Source organism: Haliotis cracherodii, unplaced genomic scaffold, assembly GCF_022045235.1.
Source record: "Haliotis cracherodii isolate W230 unplaced genomic scaffold, xgHalCrac1.p SCAF_6, whole genome shotgun sequence".
NCBI classification, from domain to species: Eukaryota; Metazoa; Mollusca; class Gastropoda; order Lepetellida; family Haliotidae; genus Haliotis; species Haliotis cracherodii.
In genome coordinates this window covers 67,599,179-67,618,425 of record NW_027266319.1, presented here as the reverse complement: position 1 = coordinate 67,618,425, position 19,247 = coordinate 67,599,179, and the positions used below count along the sequence as shown (strand labels likewise).

Here is a 19,247-nt window from a genome sequence, read left to right as displayed (position 1 = left end):
TAGTCGATGCGCGTAAGTTCTTCACAACAGATACATATATCATGCTTCCATTGCGCAAGAACATTCCTGATAAATCGTGTCGCCTGTCCGAGAAAGTGACACACTATTGTTGTCTGGGGTAGCTTTATGGAATGGCAAACAAATGCACGTACCAAAGAGGAATAAATATTAAGACACGTTGTCATTTGCGTGACAGTGTGCCATGTTTCTGAGCACGGGTGTAATACATGTGTGAGTTTTATCGCCAGCTAATTTGTACCAGTCACGACTCTCGAATATATAATGTGAAACACAGGGGCTTACATGAGAACTCCATGTCCACGAATGATGTACAGCCTTGATCACGGGGTTGAAGACAACATTCCTTCCTATCCATTGAGAGCTAAAACAAAGTGTAACATTGTGCCACGAGGCTTTGTAGAATTCTGAAATGCAATCTGTTCAAACCGCTCAATACCAAGGCTTTCTACAAAGGAGCCCTAATATTTTTGTAGACTGGATGAAAATCTATTTCTGTCACATCACGGAGGTAGATGGCCAATGGAATTTGTGACTTTTGATTTAAACATATTTATTCACAAGGAGTGAAAGGGATTGGGGGACAAGTTCTTCCAACTTAGAATGCCCTCTCCCTGGTATTTACAAAAAAATCGCAATTTTAAATTCAATATATATGCATACAACACTATATATGTCTTCAATGTTATATTGCTGTGTTGGTTCTAACACCGTTATCTTGCTTGATAACGGTGTTAAAACCTACACCGAAACGTCGCTCTTAATTGTAATAAAGAAGTTGTTCATCCATACATTCTTATCCTTACTTAGTACTCCAACTTCTAAATGCCTATTAAAGAAGTTACGTGTACAATATATTGTTATAGTATTTGTAGTACAATAAATTATAATAAAAAGTGGAAAGGTACATATAATATGCATTTTGGCTTCAAAAAAGTCTTCTGATGTCATATGTACCAATATACCGTCGATGTTCTTGAAACCAAATCTGCACTGAAATATGGACATAATAAAACTGTCTGTCCAATGGCAATAATGCATTATGGAAATATGTGAAAGTGTTATCACCTATATCGGATCATCGTGATCACACAAAGAAAGGTAAACTAATCAGACAGAATGGGTGTACACGTTTTTACATATAACTAGCATTTGCATTTATCTGTGTTAACAATACCCTTTAACCTGATTGTTTTACACAATAATGAATACTTAGGAGATAGCCTCAAATATATGCCAGGATCCAGTGCAGATGGAATTGGTTTCATCATGCTACATGAATATTTAAGACAGACACTGCTTGATCATATGTATGTATGAAAATCTTTTTCCACGTCAAAACACGTGTTCGGTAAGTTTGATACGTCGACAATAATCGATCAAATACCATATCTTCTTTTGAACAGCATCCATTTGTTTCAACGGTCGCACACATATTAGCGGACGTTTTTGTAAACCGTTATACCAATCTAAAGGAAACAAGATCACCAGATTGAGTTCGTGAAAGGTAAACATACTGTTATTGTATAACATAACCCGCATGTTTGTGTAAACAGATCGCAGCTTCCTTGATGGGGTTGTTTAACAGTTATTGTGGAAAGATAGTACCGTGTTGACGCGTTTCTTTTTATCTCAGCCAAAACGTTCAAAGAAAACAAACTACCGCGGTAGAGTTCAGTTGACAAGGTCGGAATTTCCAGCAGTGTGTTTGATGGAATATTATCAACTGCGCTAGAGTGTGCCATTTATGTGTATGATATATCGTATTTACAGGTATACCATTGAAACATAGATCTACACCTAAACATTCTGAAACATGAAAGAGTGAGGCATATGATATATTAGTTCACTTGATTCTTACGCGTCACGTTCATATCTTTCGCTACTGTGTGTAACAGTATGGAAGTGTGTGAGTCCACTCTGTTGAATAGTGATTGAGGACAGATCTAATTTGGTTAATATATATATATATAACACATAACATAATTAATACGCTCTTCACTATACGATCAATATATTATTCCTGTTTACAAAATGTTTAGTTGTCTCACAGATACCATTTAATACGACACTGACCGATTTAGTCCGTCTTTGCAAACAGCGACCAAACGTAAGGTCATTCTTGTCAAAATTTGAAAACGAGAATCTGTCTTTTGTTCACACAAACTGTCTTGTCCACCATCTAACACATCCCCAGTCAGCGCGAACATATAGGTATTTTATTTTATTTTTCTACCACTTAAAGTTTATGATTTTAAATCTGACCTTGGGGCGACATGACTTAAAGAGTCAAATCTACCCCGAACTCAATCCGATAACGTTCGGCTGTCGTGTAAAAACAAATTGCAGGTGAACCCTAAATTTGCCAAACGTTTAATGGTCTGATTGGTCTCATGTTTCTACGTTATTGTTTCATACTAACGTAAACATGTACTAATTCATTTTCTAATAGTTTGAAAAAAATCATTTATTATCATTTTTCTTTCAGCGGCGATTAAATGCAAAATGTAAAGATTATTGTGGTAGAAATATATGTTTACTTCATTGTGATCAGTACATTTCAATCACTAAGCGTTTTTTTGCGAAAACAAAGTGGAATTTCTTAACGACGGTTTACTCCAAAACGAGTGTCCCGTTTCTCCAGTACATTGGAAGCTTATAATGCATGTGTTACGTTACGGGTGCCTCTGTTGGGTACGATATTCCTGTTCCTGTAACAGACATTCGTCATGATAGTACGATATCGAATGGTCCACCCGATGGCATTGCATTGTCTTTGAGGTACAATTGTGAATTACAGGTGATCCATACGCCCAACACCGTCAACGTCACATACAATACAAATAGCTGCGTTCCTTCCTCTGTGGGAACAATAGTCACTTGAACAACAGCAGACACACAGTCACCATCATAATGTATTTCATTATAGATATGAGTTATAGAATGTACATGTATATATAAGTATATATTAATGCCAGATGGACAATAGTCATTGCCATTAAGGATGTTCCTTAACATCCTAAGCTGTCAATGACGCAGTCGACATTGGTGCTTCTTTGATAACTGCAATGCGATATGTTTCTCCTTTGCTCGTAGAATTAATTACCGTACTTCAATTAAATGTGAAAACGTTTCTGCCAGATTTGAGACTTTACACACCACGCATTCAAACTGCAATCAAATTTTACGTTTTGCAGTGCACACCTAACAGTATGGTTTGATCTCCGACACCAATGACTTCAACAATATAAAATACATTAATTTAAGTTTTTAATCCTTTTCAATTTACAACATCTGATGATGAAGTAAATATTATTTTTCTTGTGAATATATTCAAACATTCGGCGCTCATTACTAAGTAGTTTTTTTAAATATCAACGACACTAAAAAATGTAACAAAATCCTTCCCATCATCATGAGAAATCTCTGCTTACAGCTGAGTTCATTGTACGAAACCGAATAATCATAAACATTAGTTCACGAATCACTATCAATTAGTAATGACGCCAGGTGTTCACGAATCACTTTCAAATAGTGATGACACCAGGTGTTCACGAATCAGTGTTCACGAATCACTATCAAATAGTGATGACACCAGGTGTTCACGAATCACTATCAAATAGTAATGACACCAGGGCCCACTTGCACAAAGCGATCTTAGCGCTAAGATGATCGTAACTCCAATACTTCAGCATAGGCTTACAATTGTCTTAGCACTAAGATCGCTTTGTGCAAGTGGGCCCAGGTGTTCACGAATCACTATCAAATAGTAATGACACCAGGTGTTCACGAATCACTATCAAATAGTATTGACACCAGGTGTTCACGAATCACTATCAAATAGTAATGACACCAGGTGTTCACGAATCGCTATCAAATAGTGATGTCACCAGGTGTTCATGAAAATGTGAGTGTATTCTGCCCCAGCGGTAGCACTGACGGCATCTGATGAAGACGTTAACATAATCGTTCTTGTTAACACACATATTCAATCATCCATACTCATAACTTTCATTCTGCGTAAATCATAATGAATCATCCTAGTGTATATTTCCACTGGTTTTTAAAACTCGCGTAGACAGATGTACGTTGCTCATTGGCGTTATGATAAATGTATTCACCAAGCGATGTAGAAACACAATACCAGCCCTCGTCATAAAACGTTTGCAAAACAGATTGCGGTATGCTCTGGCATATAACTGCTAGTGGGGTCTACTCCGTGTGTGTATCCTGCTGCGTTCTGCGTCCTGTTATGGTTCAGAGAGATATAAGGTGTCATCGAGTCCAACAGGTTTTAGATGCCTGCTCTGGGTTTCCGTTCAAGTTTTACTTTGACACAGTCGGGGTCCGGCTCTCCTTCATTCACAGTCCCCAACGTGCCTCCCGGGAACATATTGACACATACACGACTCACAATATCAAGTGTGAAGTAGCAAAGCTTTAAGATTAACTTTGAATTGATCTGGGTTGGAGCATTTGGCCTTAGTAAGACTTTCGTAAGTTTTATAGTAAACATGTGGAGGACATTGCAAATTTTGACGGATCAGTGAACGCTTGCCGGACCTTTGCAGTCGCAGTCAGCATGGTTAAGGGATGTGACGGGTGCCCCCGGTGGGGTAGGTTACCCTCACATTTTCGAGAACACCTAGTATCATCATTGATAATGATTCATAAATACGTGTTTATGAAAAAGTTCTTATGATTAATATTTAAGTGCTTTTACTTGTTAGTGGTCGTCAACGGGGTAAAATTGTGTTTCAATGCTTAAGTACCTGACGACGTTTCAAGTCGTATATCGGGAGACTAATTTGGTAACTTATCATAATTGTATAAATCATTATGGAAATAGAATTTCGGAAGCGACCGTTGAAAGCAGTTCTCTTTATTAATGTCGTTGTGATCGTTACAAACCACTTGTTGATCATATGAACGAACCTATTCCCTTTTTGAAACACCTATAGCTTCGCGTTCTCTTTAGCGTTCGTGTATATCTAATTGAAGTTAATAAAGGTATCATTAAACATATTTCTGAACCGAAGAAACTCAATGTGCCATTTTCAAAGAAGCGTACATGGATTTTTCTTACCCTTTCATCGAAGCCGTAGATCTCCAGTTCGGCTGTCTCCTTACAAATTAATATAATAAATGTCTCAATGAGATTATTGTACAGAGATAAAATTCCATTTCTGTCACTTATATTTCTGTTATTTTTTGTTCCTTTAGTTCTTTAGTTCTGCCTGACTTGATATGATAAAATAAATCTTGTTTCAAGGACTATAGATGTCTTACCATTAGCAGCAATCAGTCGACAGCGAACATTTGGACCGAATATGCTACCAAAGAAAGAGTCTTTGAGTTGACATTTTTGTACGCAGCCAGTGTTAAGAACAAATGCCAACAATACAGAATTGTACCACTCCTATAATGTACTTACGGTCTATGACCAGATGATATTCTCATTCCGTTTTGAATAATCACATTTCACAAGCAAACTTATGCTTTTTTCAAACACAGCTAACCCGCGAAATTTTATCGGTGTACTCTCCTTTCTCAATCAACATGTTTAAGGTACGCAGTGGGGTAAACGTACACTCCAAACTTGCAAATGTTGACAGCTACAGATTGTCAGAAATGTGATCAATTACGTTGTTATGTACAAGTACCGTGTTCTTTGTTTCGCACTGAATCTTGTAAGTATGGAAACACATACTCAACACATATACTGGTCGCTGTGATAAAGCTTTTAAGAGATGTCAACATTCACAAACAAGTTACCTGTCAGATGACTAAGTGATGCGTTAACATTTCTGTAGATAGGAGCATCACTGGAGGCTTGATTGTCAACCAGGTGTAACATGTTACCTGCAATAACGGTCTGGCCTGTAAGGTGAAGCACAATCAAGCCTCTGAGGACGCTACAAGACGGCTCCCCACAGCGTGTGCCAAGTGATAAGCTGAAACACCCACTGTTTGAACATATGTTGTGTATGAACAGAAGAGTGAGTGAGTTTGGTTTTACGCCGTTTTTAGCAATATTCCAGCAATATCACGGTGGAAGACACCAGAAATGGGCTTCACTAATTGTACCCATGTCGGGAATCGAACCCGGGTCTTCGGCGTGACGAGCGAACGCTTTGACCACTAGGCTACCCTACCGCCCCCTTGAACAGAAGAACGTCTGTGTCTCCAATATGGTGGGCCAGTAGCCTAAGCTGTCGCAGTATATTCATCTACTCAGTTATCCAGGATTTGTGGTTCGAAGAATCCAAGATGTAACGAGTATGGTGTGGTATATCTGAGTGTAAAATTGTTCTATCGTAGTTCAGTTATTAAAAAATACACGTAATACATGTAATATATACATGTAAATATTAAACGTCAATGCTAAAGATTAATCAGTCTCGATTATCCAATCATATTAATTTTATCTGGCGTAAAAGGCAAAATAGTGGTGAAAAATATATAAGATATATAATGGATCACTGAAAATCAGTGATGACGCCCAGTGTTCGCGAAAGGGGTAAGCATGTCCTCCTATACCCGTCAGCACTACAATTTGCATTTATAAAGTAACCGTTTGTTTCTTGCTAAACCACGACAGCAATACGCGTTTACTAATTTTATAATATTATGAATTACTTTTGTTGCGTACGAATTCCCATATTCTGCTGCTTACAAGTAAAGAAAAACATATAAGTTCATTTTGCAACATAGTAGGGGCAGTTAACTGATCAAAGTTGATATTGTGGTAGGTATCGGCCACATTAAGCAATGAACCTATGTCATGTAAGGAGATCACCGGGTAAGGGTCGAGCATCTCTCTCCTTCACCTACCGACGTGAGCTCTGTAAGTGCAAATTATGTAATCTCAATTTGTATAAAAGTCAGCACTAAATCGGAAATAGATTTTAAACGCATTGCAACCGTGTCATAACCTTTAGGCTTATTTGTGAAGAGTTTTCGAGGTTTAGACTGGCGGCAGAATCTCCCTCAGAGTAACAACAAACAAACTCGATTTTTAGGTTCCTTGCGTGTGGTTGCCAGTGGGGTTCATCATCGTTTATGATAAACGCAGATGTGTTTATTATCCTAGATCAGTGTGACTACCCAGAAGAAGGTTCATATTGCAAAATGAGCTTCTTTTGTTTAATAGATAAACGAAAGCTTTAAACATGAATTGAATTCTCATTCAATCCATATGTGATATGGGCCTGTCCGTCAAATCATGTTACATACATTCTGGAAACAGTTATATGTGGTGAGTAATAATATATGTATATTTAATGATTAAAACAGTACGCAATTACAGACGTTAGGGGCTGTATAATGCATGCTCTGTAAAGTAATTAGAAAATACAACACACCCTTAGGGTTCCTCCTCTGATGAACAATCGTCTTTAGTTAAGAGAGCAATTATCGACATGGATACAGCGCTGGACTTGCAGTAGTGTGACGAGATGGAGTGGCATGTGAAACATTAACAATAAACAAATGTGGTGAGTTGGACTATCGAATGATGGCATGACATACGAAAACAACAACAATATACACAAATTGATAGGTGGTCTATGAAACGAGGGTATATACCTGTGTTAAATACTTTACCATTCGTCACAAATACATAATCGGAGTTTCTTCGACTCTCTGGGGAGGTCATGACATTCATCTGCTATTGCAAATGCCCACAACCCTCGATGTCAAAGAGTGTTCATTACGTACCTGACTTCTGTCTGTAACTTGACTTTGTAATATTTCACATCTATAAGCACTAGGCAAACCAATCAATATTCGATAAGTACCATAGTTATATACATATATACGGGTTATTTGGTGGTGAAAATCGCAGAGGTATAAGCTAAGCTCAGGTTATATGATGAGGAATCTTGCAGACTGACATTAAACATGCGAATCTCCTTCTTTCCTAAACTGATCTTGAACCATCCTACATTCAAACGTACAGTGATCATGGTCGCCGTTTGTACTTACTTCAATGTACTTAAACTTACACTTGTATTCCTCATACTCCCAGATGGTCGCTTGGCTTTACAACTATAGAAAGTTTCTTCCAAGGAGTATTAATGTCGGCAGAAACCTTTGAGTAGAAGTGTTCACCATGGTACGTTAACAGTGAGTGTGAGTGAGTTTTTATTTTACGCCGCTTTTAGCAATATTCCAGCAATATCACGGCGGGGGTTCGTTAACAGATGTATAAACCAAAATATAACATATAACATATAAGAATATAACACGAAATCATCTATTACACAAACCAACCTGAGTTGTATTGCTTACATAGATCGAACCATAATCGTACAGAAGTGAGTGAGTGAGTTGGGTTTAACGCCGCTTTTAACAGTATTCCAGTCATATTGCGGCGTGTCAGCTTAATGTGGGAGGAAAGCCCGAAGTGATGCTGGTCTCAGACATTTACCACTTCGGTGAAACCCACGAGCACGGGTATGGTGCTGACAAACCTAGAAACATAATCGGGGAAAACCGGGATTCGAACCCACAATCATAGGTTTCTGACGTGCCCAAGGGACGCAACTCTGTACAGCGAATCGCGGCGCCTTAAACGACTGGGCCACCCGTGCCCCCTGATCCAACAGGAGCTCTTGCAGTACCTTATGTCATAAACAGACACTTAGTCCATGAAATAAAGTTATCCTTTTTATCCTATTTAAATATATATAAAAATATATATACAAAATATAAAATATATGATCCAAATGGAGCCCATAACAATCCCTAATTTCAGAGCTGAGGCAATCTAGACTTGCCAAATCATTCTAGACTTGAGTTTGACTCCTTTGACAATTTTATTCACTAGGAGCTGGGAGAGAGACGACTCATGTCTTTGGTAAATGGTGTCCTAATTATATTTGCATGTTCTGAAGTGGCAAAGCGGTTGTAGGGAGCCAATGATGCACGGTTCTTTTCCAGATCCATGCAAATGCTGGAAGAGGTTCAAGCCAGGATATATAAGAATACTCCCCGTGTGCGAAATACGCATCACTCGGAAAGCGCACGTTAAATCTCCAAAGTAAGTAAGTAAGTAAGTAAGAATACTTAAAAGCTATTTTAAGCTATGTTCCATTAAATAAAACTTGTGATAATAAGGAACAACACCCAAATACTGGTTAGTATGCAGGCAAAGTTTAAGTGACAGAACCCTTTCTATGATCATGCAGACGATGATATTTTAAAAGATAATATTAAGATAATATTAATTAATAGCAAAATGCTTCTTGCACCTGGTTGATGTGTGTGGAAAGACCGAATTGGAGAGGAATGACATTCATTTATAAGAAAGTATGGTAGTCTATATAGCTATAGATCTAAATCGGTAAATTAATAAATTACTTCACCTGAGGGTTTTCTTTATTAAATTAATTTTAAACATGATGGATAGCAGTTAATTGTGGCGAATATACCAAAACATGAAGCCCTCGACGACAGTTTGTTTGTTTGTTGCTCAAAGCTGCGCTCAGCAATATTCCAGGTATATGACGACGGTCGGTAAGTAATCGAGTCTGGACCACACAATCCAGTGATTGACATCATGAGCATCGGCCCACTCATTTGGGATACAATGACATGCATCAACCAAGTCAGCGAGTCTGACCATCAGGATCCCGCTGGTCGCCTCTTACGACAAGCATAGTCGCCTTTTGAGGCAAGTATGAGTTGCTGAAAACTAACCTGGTTTGTATAATGATATGCTTTCATACATGTACATTTATAAAACTGCCCCCAGCAAAGGACACCGCGTGTGTAATAAACGTTTCGTGAAGATGCTTCGCACATCTTCCCGAGGCAAGTGAGTTAACTGACTTTAAAAGAACAACGCTGGAATTACTGGGCTCGATCGTAGCGCCACCAGTTGATATTACAAGCTTTGCCACTTCTAAGCCTCTCCTACGGACCAATCAGATTCCACCTCTCGTATCATTTGCGTTCGCTTCACAAAAAATGGTGGGACCCATTCAGGGCGATCTGATCGATAATCAAGATCTATATTGTGATAAAACGGGACTTATATCACGAAATGCATCAAATCACGTGAGCACCTTAACTAAAAATATGAAAAGATTTGCAAAATATCTGCTGACAACGAATTGGCGCTGCTCTTGATTGGGAATTCCTGCAATCGACCAAAATCTGCACGAGAGTTTACGAACCGGATTTCGATTTCGGTGTGCGATTTTGATTTAACTATGCATAGACTCGTTAGTCCAGCCAAAATGTCACTCCATAATCCCAGCATTGTTCGGCAAGGGTGGAAACTGGACTTTTATAGTCAGTTAACTCCCTTGCCTCGGGAAGATGGCTTCACATGGCCACTAATGTAACTGACTGTACATGTGTGTGGGATTTAACTTGATATACCGACCTCTACTACGTAGAGTTTCAGGAGGTATGGGGAAATGCGGTGTAACGTAGCGTTCAAGATGTACACTTATTTAGTGACGTAGTATACGTACAAAATATAGGACCACTCACATGAGATTGAATACAATTACATATGTATGAGTCCCGTGAAGATTCCGTGTTAAAATTGGTCTTCAACAACCAATGATTGTCATAAGAGGCGACTAACGGGATCGGAAAACTGTGTTGACGTTCCAATAGTCTATTGTCCTGACCCGTGAAGATCCGGGGTAGAATTGTTCTTCAGCAACCCATGCTTGCCCTAAAAGGCGACTCTGCTTGTCGTAAGAGGTGACTAACGGGATCGGGTGGTCGGGCTTGCTGACTTGGTTGATGCATGTCATCGTATCCCGATTTGCATAGATCGATGCTCATGATGTCAGTCACTGGAGTGTCGGGTCCAGATTCGATTATTTACAGACCTCCGTCATATAGCTGGAATATTGCTGAGCGCGGCGTTAAACAACAAGCAAACAAACAAAGATAGATGATCATGCTGTCAATCACTGGACCATCTGGTCCAGATTTGATTATTTAACCGCCGTCATATAGCTGAAATATTTGAGTGTGGCGTTAAACAACAAACCAACCAACCAACATATGTATTATGTATGGAGACGTATTTTTACACTGCATGTTGTTTATCCTTAACACTTCACCGCGCTCGCTCTCATACCCTCGCTCTCATTCCTTCCGCTGTATTTCGTCATCATGTGGTGCACCGATTTCTGCGTTCATCACAAACTGCTGCAGCCCGCTCCGCTGCAAGAACGAGACAGTCCCTTCCACACTCCTGGCTTCCGTTAAGCGCCCCCTGTCTCCTGGCCAGGCCGGGGCTATATCACCGGCTGCCAGCTCCCCCCGCGTCAGTTGGTAGAAGCAACGTTTGTGTGACATCCACTGCTCATGAATGAAGTTAGGCAGAGTGTGGGCAGTACACATGTGTTTACGGATACCGGATGTGTTTTCCTAAACTCTGAATGACAAAGTCAAGTGTTTCTTTACCTTTTATTGAAATATATCTACGTGGAAGTATTTTTGGTGGTTTTGAGGAAACGTTCAATGCTGATGTCAAGAGACTGTTCTCAGGGAGTGCACTAAAGGGTCCATCCAACTGTATTTAGAGTTTGTGAACATGTGTCTTCAATTCGTAGAAACAATGGGAATTAAAAGCGAATTCCGTACTTGTAACTTTGGATTAAACCACAGTGAACCTCATCTTTTCGTTTCATCTCAGGTAAGTTTTCGATTTAATATTTTTCATATATATATATTTCTGAACGGAATGTATTAACAATTTGTAGTGAAACAGTATGGTAGGGGTATGGTATGTGTACATACTTTTTTCGACATTAGGATTTTACTGAAATTACTACTGCATAGAGCGACCAAAGTAACACTTTCTAACAGGTGGTTGATAATCTGTGGCAACGTCACGTTTGAGTGAGTGGGTAAGTGAATTTGGTTTAACGCCGCTTTGAACAGTATACGGTTTATATCGCAGTGTGTCAGCTTTATGTGGGATGAAAGTCCGAATTGATGCAGGTTTTAAACCTTTACCACGTTGGTAAAACCCACGTGCACAGGTGCTAACAAACCTAGAAATAACATCGGGAGAACTTGGATTCGAACTCACAATCTGATACGCTGGAGATGACAGTCGACCCTAGCGTACGTGATGGAGTTGTTTAAGTTCGGAAGAAACACAGTTTGAAAATGTGCCAGGGCTCATTTCGTGGCTTCCCTATTTATCAAATGGCAGCAATGGATACACACCAAAATAATTCCTTTTTTGTGTACCCGTTGCAGTCAAGTCTCATCCGTCGTTACTCGTAGTCTCAGTGATGTTTCGATACTATTGTATAACGATGCATGTTAGCATGACATTGGTTATCGAAGCCAGTATACGGGCGGTCGGGTAGCCTAGTGGTTAAAGCGTTCGCTCGTCACGCCGAAGACCCGGGTTCGATTCCCGACTTGGATACAATGTTAAAGCCCATTCCTTGTGTCCCCTCCCATAATATTGCTAAAAGCGGCGTAAAACCATACTGAATCACTCACTCACTCGGAGCCAGTATAACCGATCACGATTAATGCTTGATAACCATTACCATCACACCCAAATAGGGGATAACGCAAACAGCTGCATTAGTTAGAGCTTTTCGTTGTTCTGGTAGCTTGTCGCGCTTAGGGTGTTGAAAGAAGCTGTAAAATATTAACTTGTGTTACGTGACGATTCCCAAATTAAAACAATATGTTAACCCAGACATCTGGACGTAAAAGAACTTTGTGTGAAACCAACAAACACTCAACACATGGTTAACACATAACAATTGTATTATAAACTGAACATGGTTTACAAATCAATACCAAGTACCACACAGCAATTACAGTGGCAGTACACAATAGAGTTGTAGTACAATACATGGGCGGATTCAGCTTTTTTGAAAAGGGTGGGTGCACATTTAAAGATCTATTTATTGTCTTTGGTGGTAATTTGTACACCACCACCCCCCCCCCCCCCCCCACCCCCCACCCCCCCCCCCCACACACACACACACCACCCCACCCCTCTGTATCCGCCCATGCAATATTCAATGACAGTATGAAATGTGAGAGCAATGGAAATGACAACGAAAAAAGAATAATTATCACACCGCAGCAACAGTGGTCAAGTTTCCGAGATAGGCATGGCTGAACGCAAGGGTGAAAAGTGATCTTCACAAGCAGGTCTTGGTGTAATGTCAGATGAAATGTCAGATGAGACAGGCACGTTCCCGCTTCAATTATATATTCTATCTAGCTCCCTAGTCAAGTGTCAATAGAACATCACAAAATATTCCACGGTTCTACAACGCTTGACACCCATTCATGCTTTTCCGGAAGTTTACAGATAATTCGAGCATTTTAATATCATAACTTCCTCACCGCTGCTTAAAGTAAATAGTCATACATTCCTAACAACTAATCATTGTCCAAATACAATGCAATGAACTTCTACTAAATCTCAACAGAAACAAATTTATACAGTTCTAATCATTGTTTAACGTTAAATTACGCTTCCTTATAACAGTTGTGACACAGCTAAATTAATGGATAATTGTTTCTAAAGTTTCTAATTGTTTCTATTTCAGTGGGGCCACCCTCGCCTCTACCTGTCCTGGAGGATATTCTGGGCTCTATTTCATACATCGTGGTTGGTCGGGAGCATGGTGTCGTCGACCAACGTGACGTCATCACCGCTAGGTGGCGCTGTGTGGTTCATCTACCTCACCAACTGGACCTACCTCCTGTTGACCACCAGTGCTGTCCTGGACGCAGTCATCGTGGTGTTCGTCAGTATCAACAGACAGGACATTCAAAATGGTCAGTATTAAAATGCAAAAAGGACACAATTTCTAAAACAATGTTTCATGTTTGTTTAATTTTAAACGCCGCAGTCTACAATATTTCAACTATCTGAGCACGGCCTGTTATATTCAAGTCTGGTCCAGCATTCAAGTGTTTGGTATTTCAGAGTGAGTGAGTATGGTTTTACGCCGCTTTTAGCAATATTCCAGCAATATCACGGCGGGGGACACCAGAAATGGGCTTCACACATTGTACCCATGTCGGGAATCGAACCCGGGTCTTCGGCGTGACGAGCGAACGCTTTAACCACTAGGCTACCCGGCCGCCCCCTTGGTATTACAGAGCTCCAGATAACTTTTTGAGCAATTGAGTTTTTACTCAGGGGTTTCTACTTTATTTGGGTTATTACATTTTTCATTAAGTAACCAATATTTTTTCACTGATCTATTCATCACTCTTTGGGTTTTTTCTCAAAATTAGTGAAAATATTTTAGGATTTAAAAAAAAATGAAATAATGTTTTAGATGTATATAAATGTTTTAAATATAAAGGCTTGGCTCGGAAAGTAAATTAGCTCGTTATTGTGTTTCGGAAATTAGCTCCTATATACGCATGCTGAAAAAGCTTCATTGGATATTTACGCAAGCTTTTTTTATACATTTAAGATTTTCATTCAATTAATGCGTTCTGTACGCAAATTAATTGAAAGTAATTGGGTTTTAAATATTTGAGGGGCGGGGTGGGGGGGGGGGGGGGGGGGGGGGGGGGGGGATTTTACACAAATACGCTGCTTATCTGTAGCTCTGTAATATTATGATCATCGATTCACGTTGTCGGAGTACGATGACCTACAATCACCCGAGCCTGACCAGCCGAGACATTTAGTCGCCTCTGACGACCAGTAAAGGTTCTGAATGGGGACTAATGGAGTGATAATTCGGAGTGAGTAAGTGAGTTGGGTTTTAACGCCGCATTAAATTATTCCAGTTATATCACGGCGTGTCAGCTTCCTTAATGTTGGATGAAAGCCCAAAGTGATGCAGGTCTTCAGAGATTTCTTATGATAATGGTAACGGTTTTTGTCACATTTATTATACCACACATTTTTTACTATAGTAATCATGTAAGTAAGTTATTTCCAAAGTTCGAGTCGATGTAGCTCTTGGATATACAGAAACAACATTTTTCTTGTGTCTGCACTCAAGTGATGAATTTTACTTTTTACAAAATTCAATATTTCCGAATTACTTTTTCAGGCTTCACCTCATACCTACCTTGGTACCTGAAGGTGTCCTGGCTTCTCTACAGTGTCGTCACTGAAGGGAGTTTACACATCAGCGCCCTCTACTGGATCTTTATTTTCAAAGGTGCGTCTTTTGTTGAATATGTCTGTATGTGGGTCAGCCACATCCATACATCAAGATGTGTATCCAAAATGCACCTCAATTGATATAAGTAACACTTAAAAGATATAAATGATTAAACCATTCGTAACAAACAAACACCGCTACCATGAGGCATATCATGTGGTATGTTGCTACAGTATCCTAACTAAGAGTAACCTGCACCAGTAAGTAACCTATAGAACCACATTCTTAAAGTCAGCCCTGATAAGATGTTGGCCCAAAAAATTACAAACGTTATCAAATCGTTACTAGACTGAAAACAGTCGCCGAAACACGGCGAACGCAAGTTCCAAAACACAACTATGATACTCGTATCAAATACATCACCATCGAATAATCATTTCTGGTTTGTTTCATTTTTGGTTACCATCAAACATGGGGTATACTTTCTTTTGCTCGGCAGTGTATTGACACGAGGCATCATGAGGTGAGGTGAGGTGAAATGGGGTTTAACGTCGCGTCCAAGATTATTGCACTTATATAGCGGCGTACATGCACGTGTGTGTGTGACTGATGCTGATTTATACTGCTAGCTCACTGAGATACCATGCCGCAGTTAAACATGAATACCACACTCAGACACAGTATACTGACACCGAGCCGACCAGTCCTTGTTTTAGCCCCTTAATGTCGAGCGCCAGGCAGGGTAACAACAAGTACCATCTTTTAACGTCTTTTGGTATGACGAGGCCGGGGATCAAACCCGGACCTTCCGCTCTCCGGGCGGACGCTCTACCACTAGACCACGGAGGCGGTCTCACTCCATGACAGATGGAGGCGATGATGTGCTATCTGTTGAAATGTTTGATCATAATGTCTGAAGGACTGTCAGTCATGCATACTGATTTCACGTTTGCATTTTTAGATCAAGATCTTACACTGCTGCGATTCATCCTCCACGGTATGAACTCCATCTACGTCTTGTCCAACCTCCTCATCACCGCCATGCCAGTTCGTGTGTATCACGTGATCTACCCAATTATCTGTGGCGTCATCTACACTCTTTTCAGCGTCGTTTATCACATACTTGGCGGGACCAATAGAAAGGGAGATCCGTATATCTACAAGATTCTTGATTGGTCCAAATTGAAGCGGACTCTACCTCTTGTGTTTCTGAGTACCTTTTTGGCTCTACCGTGTTTGCATTTGGTCGTGTTCTTCATACATAAAGGGAGAATATATTTGCGCTCGAAATGTTGCCATGACAACACTGATGCGAGGATCTTGGACTCATCAAATGAAAGAACAGATAGTGAGTGTATTCGTGTTTGACCGGTGATCATGTTTCATTGTTATCCTTGAAAAGATAAAAAATAGAATTATGTTAATAGTCATCTCAAGATGGACATATTTACAGGAATAATTTTAAATGTGTCTTGGCGGAAAGATTCCAAGCAATGAATTGAGGCCAAGTAGCTTCTAAAAGAACACTTACTGGAATCACCATTTTCACCTCATTTGTACACTGGAACACTGGACACTAAACTGTGCCGTGTTTCAACAGGAAGACAAAGACAAGTAAATAAAGCATCAATACATTGGTGACTTATATGTACTCAGCCATGTGAACGACTGTAACAAATGTTACATTTGGGACAACACTTTCTTAGTAAAGTACAGATTCTAGTACTTGTTTCGGGTTGTGTCCCGCCAGGGCCTCGAACCCACACTGCCAGAGTAAAGCACCTAATCGCCAGCACACATAGTATTGTGTATTCATCAGAACGGTGGTCATGTGTGTCAGGCTCTGGTCATGTAGACGGTTGATACTCATGTCATTCATTGGTAAACCAAATATGTCTTTACTTTATACAATAAAAACCATTAACTCTTGTTACATTGTTTCATTGTCTTCATTTAATGAGGATAAGTGGGGATTCCAAGAATGGACCATACTGACTACAATGCAAATACAAGTACACAAATATGTTTCGAGTCATGATAGAATCAACATATAGTATGTTAACCTTCGCATTGTCATACTGTTCCATTACTATCGCTCTTCTGATCTACTTACAATGAGGTCTCGGTAACTGGAACAGATTAATTCTATATATCGTTCAATTATAGAGGTTTATTGACCAATCTGAACCCCTACCGGTACGGTTGCTTCCGTGTCATGCAGATGGCATCACGCATATTGAGTTCTTAATTACTCTTTGTTCTGTTACGCTGCAGTCTGCAATATTACAGCTATATGACGGCCGCTTGTAAATAATCGTTCATATAAACCAGTGATTGATATTATGAGCAACGAACGACGCCGTAGGTGTACAATGACACCCTATCAACCAAGTCACTGAGCCTGGCCTTCCGATACATCTGGTCGGCTTCTTACAACCACCCCAGGTTGCTAGGGACTTACCCCGAATCCACACGGAGGCAAAGACAGTTAACAAGTTTTCACTGCTGGATAATTCTGGGATCAAGTTATTAAGAACATTCCCTCTGTCTTAAATATGTGAAAAGTAAACACACTGTAAACATCCGAGCAATTAGCTTTACATATGACAATATAACAGTAATAGTTACTTTACGACCCTACCCAAATGTTGTACGGCACCATCTGATAAGCGATGCCTAGCTCTGACATGTTTTTACGATGCTGCTTGATCCTTAATGTACAAATTGTTAATAAACAATCTTAACGACTGATAAAAGATGCTTTTATGAAGAAGGGGAAATCACTTGTGCCAACATCCGACCCAGGCGGTACATTTAACACGATAAGGACCTGGCACTTTCTCAAATCTGAGTCGATTAAAAGCAGGTTAGAGGCATACATATCACCGTTTATCAGCCCTGGGTCAGCTGGGGTTTCTCCTTACATTGATAACAGAGCGCGACCTGAGGTCGGGGTTGCAGCTCGATGTCTAAAACGTGATGAACACCCAGATATGATTCAGAATGAAAATAGATCCGAAGTGGTCAGCGGTGTTACAATTACACTGTTTAACTTCTTTGAGAGGTATTTAGAAGTTGGAGTACTAAGTAAGAAAAACATTTATGGACGAACAGCTTCTTTATTAAAATTAGTAGCGACGTCCTAACCCCGTTATCAGGCAAGTGATGTGCAGAGTATGGTGTACCATCAACTCATCACAGACCCTAATCAGTCATAATTATTTTGTTTATATTACTGGCTTTACCGGTCAATATGTTTTCTACTTTTTTGTGTACATTACAGACTTCTCAACTCCAGAGTAACTACATCTGATATCTACCCAACTGTATAAACATTGCCTCCTACATGAATATATACATGTCAACCATAATCTGTACATCACTTGATTGATAACGGTGTTAGAACCTACACCGAAACGTTGTTCATCCATAGATCTTATCCTTACTTAATAACAATGTTGTCTACAAATACGTGTTTGTAATGCATTATTAATGGTGCAATCGATATCGTTAGCTGTATTTGTTTTTCAGTAATTCATCCAATTTTCAAAACAATCATTGTTGCAGGGATATGTAGCTGTTTGACCAATTGACTGTCAGCTTTCTTGAAGTGTGGGTCAATAAACTTTGTTCCTTAGTTAAATCTAATGTAGCCAATAAAGAAACTGATCCAAACTTTGAGTGAGTGAGTTGGCAGTAGATTATTAAATTATCCACGATGTCGTAGAACACTAAGGAACATTTGGAGAACTTTAATATTAGGCAGGGATTGTAGGCAGATTGTATTATAAGAGGGATGACTTCAACGTTCTAATAGTGAGTGAGTGAGTGAGTATGGTTTTACGCCGCTTTTAGCAATATTCCAGCAATATCACGGCGGGGACACCAGAAATGGTCTTCACACATTGTACCCACGTCGGGAATCGAACCGGGTCTTCGGCGTGACGTCAACGTTCCAATAGTCAACTTACCCTTTATGACGAGCAGTATTCCTGCAGCTACGGCCTTTGGTAGAATCGAGCATGTTCTTTCTACCAAGATTTCAAAGTGTCATACGACTCTTGCTCAGAAGTTGTTTGATCAAAGTTACAACATTCAGGGCCTCAGTCAGTAAAGCTTTCAAGCATAGGACATTTC

The 19,247-nt window shown here is 39.7% G+C and overlaps 2 protein-coding genes across 2 annotated transcripts in view; one reads left to right on the top strand and one right to left on the bottom strand.

The window, feature by feature from the left end:
* The window catches only part of LOC139445756 (protein rolling stone-like), a 298,150-nt gene that overhangs the window by 137,204 nt on the left and 141,699 nt on the right, over positions 1–19,247 (bottom strand). The gene's annotated exons all lie outside the window — the stretch shown is intronic.
* LOC139445886 (protein rolling stone-like) lies at positions 11,324–16,897 on the top strand. Its single transcript, XM_071227127.1, has 4 exons — positions 11,324–11,686; positions 13,584–13,815; positions 15,057–15,167; positions 16,072–16,897. Exons 1-4 carry the CDS (start codon positions 11,585–11,587, stop codon positions 16,476–16,478), a joined length of 852 nt encoding a protein of 283 aa, XP_071083228.1. The 5' UTR covers positions 11,324–11,584; the 3' UTR covers positions 16,479–16,897.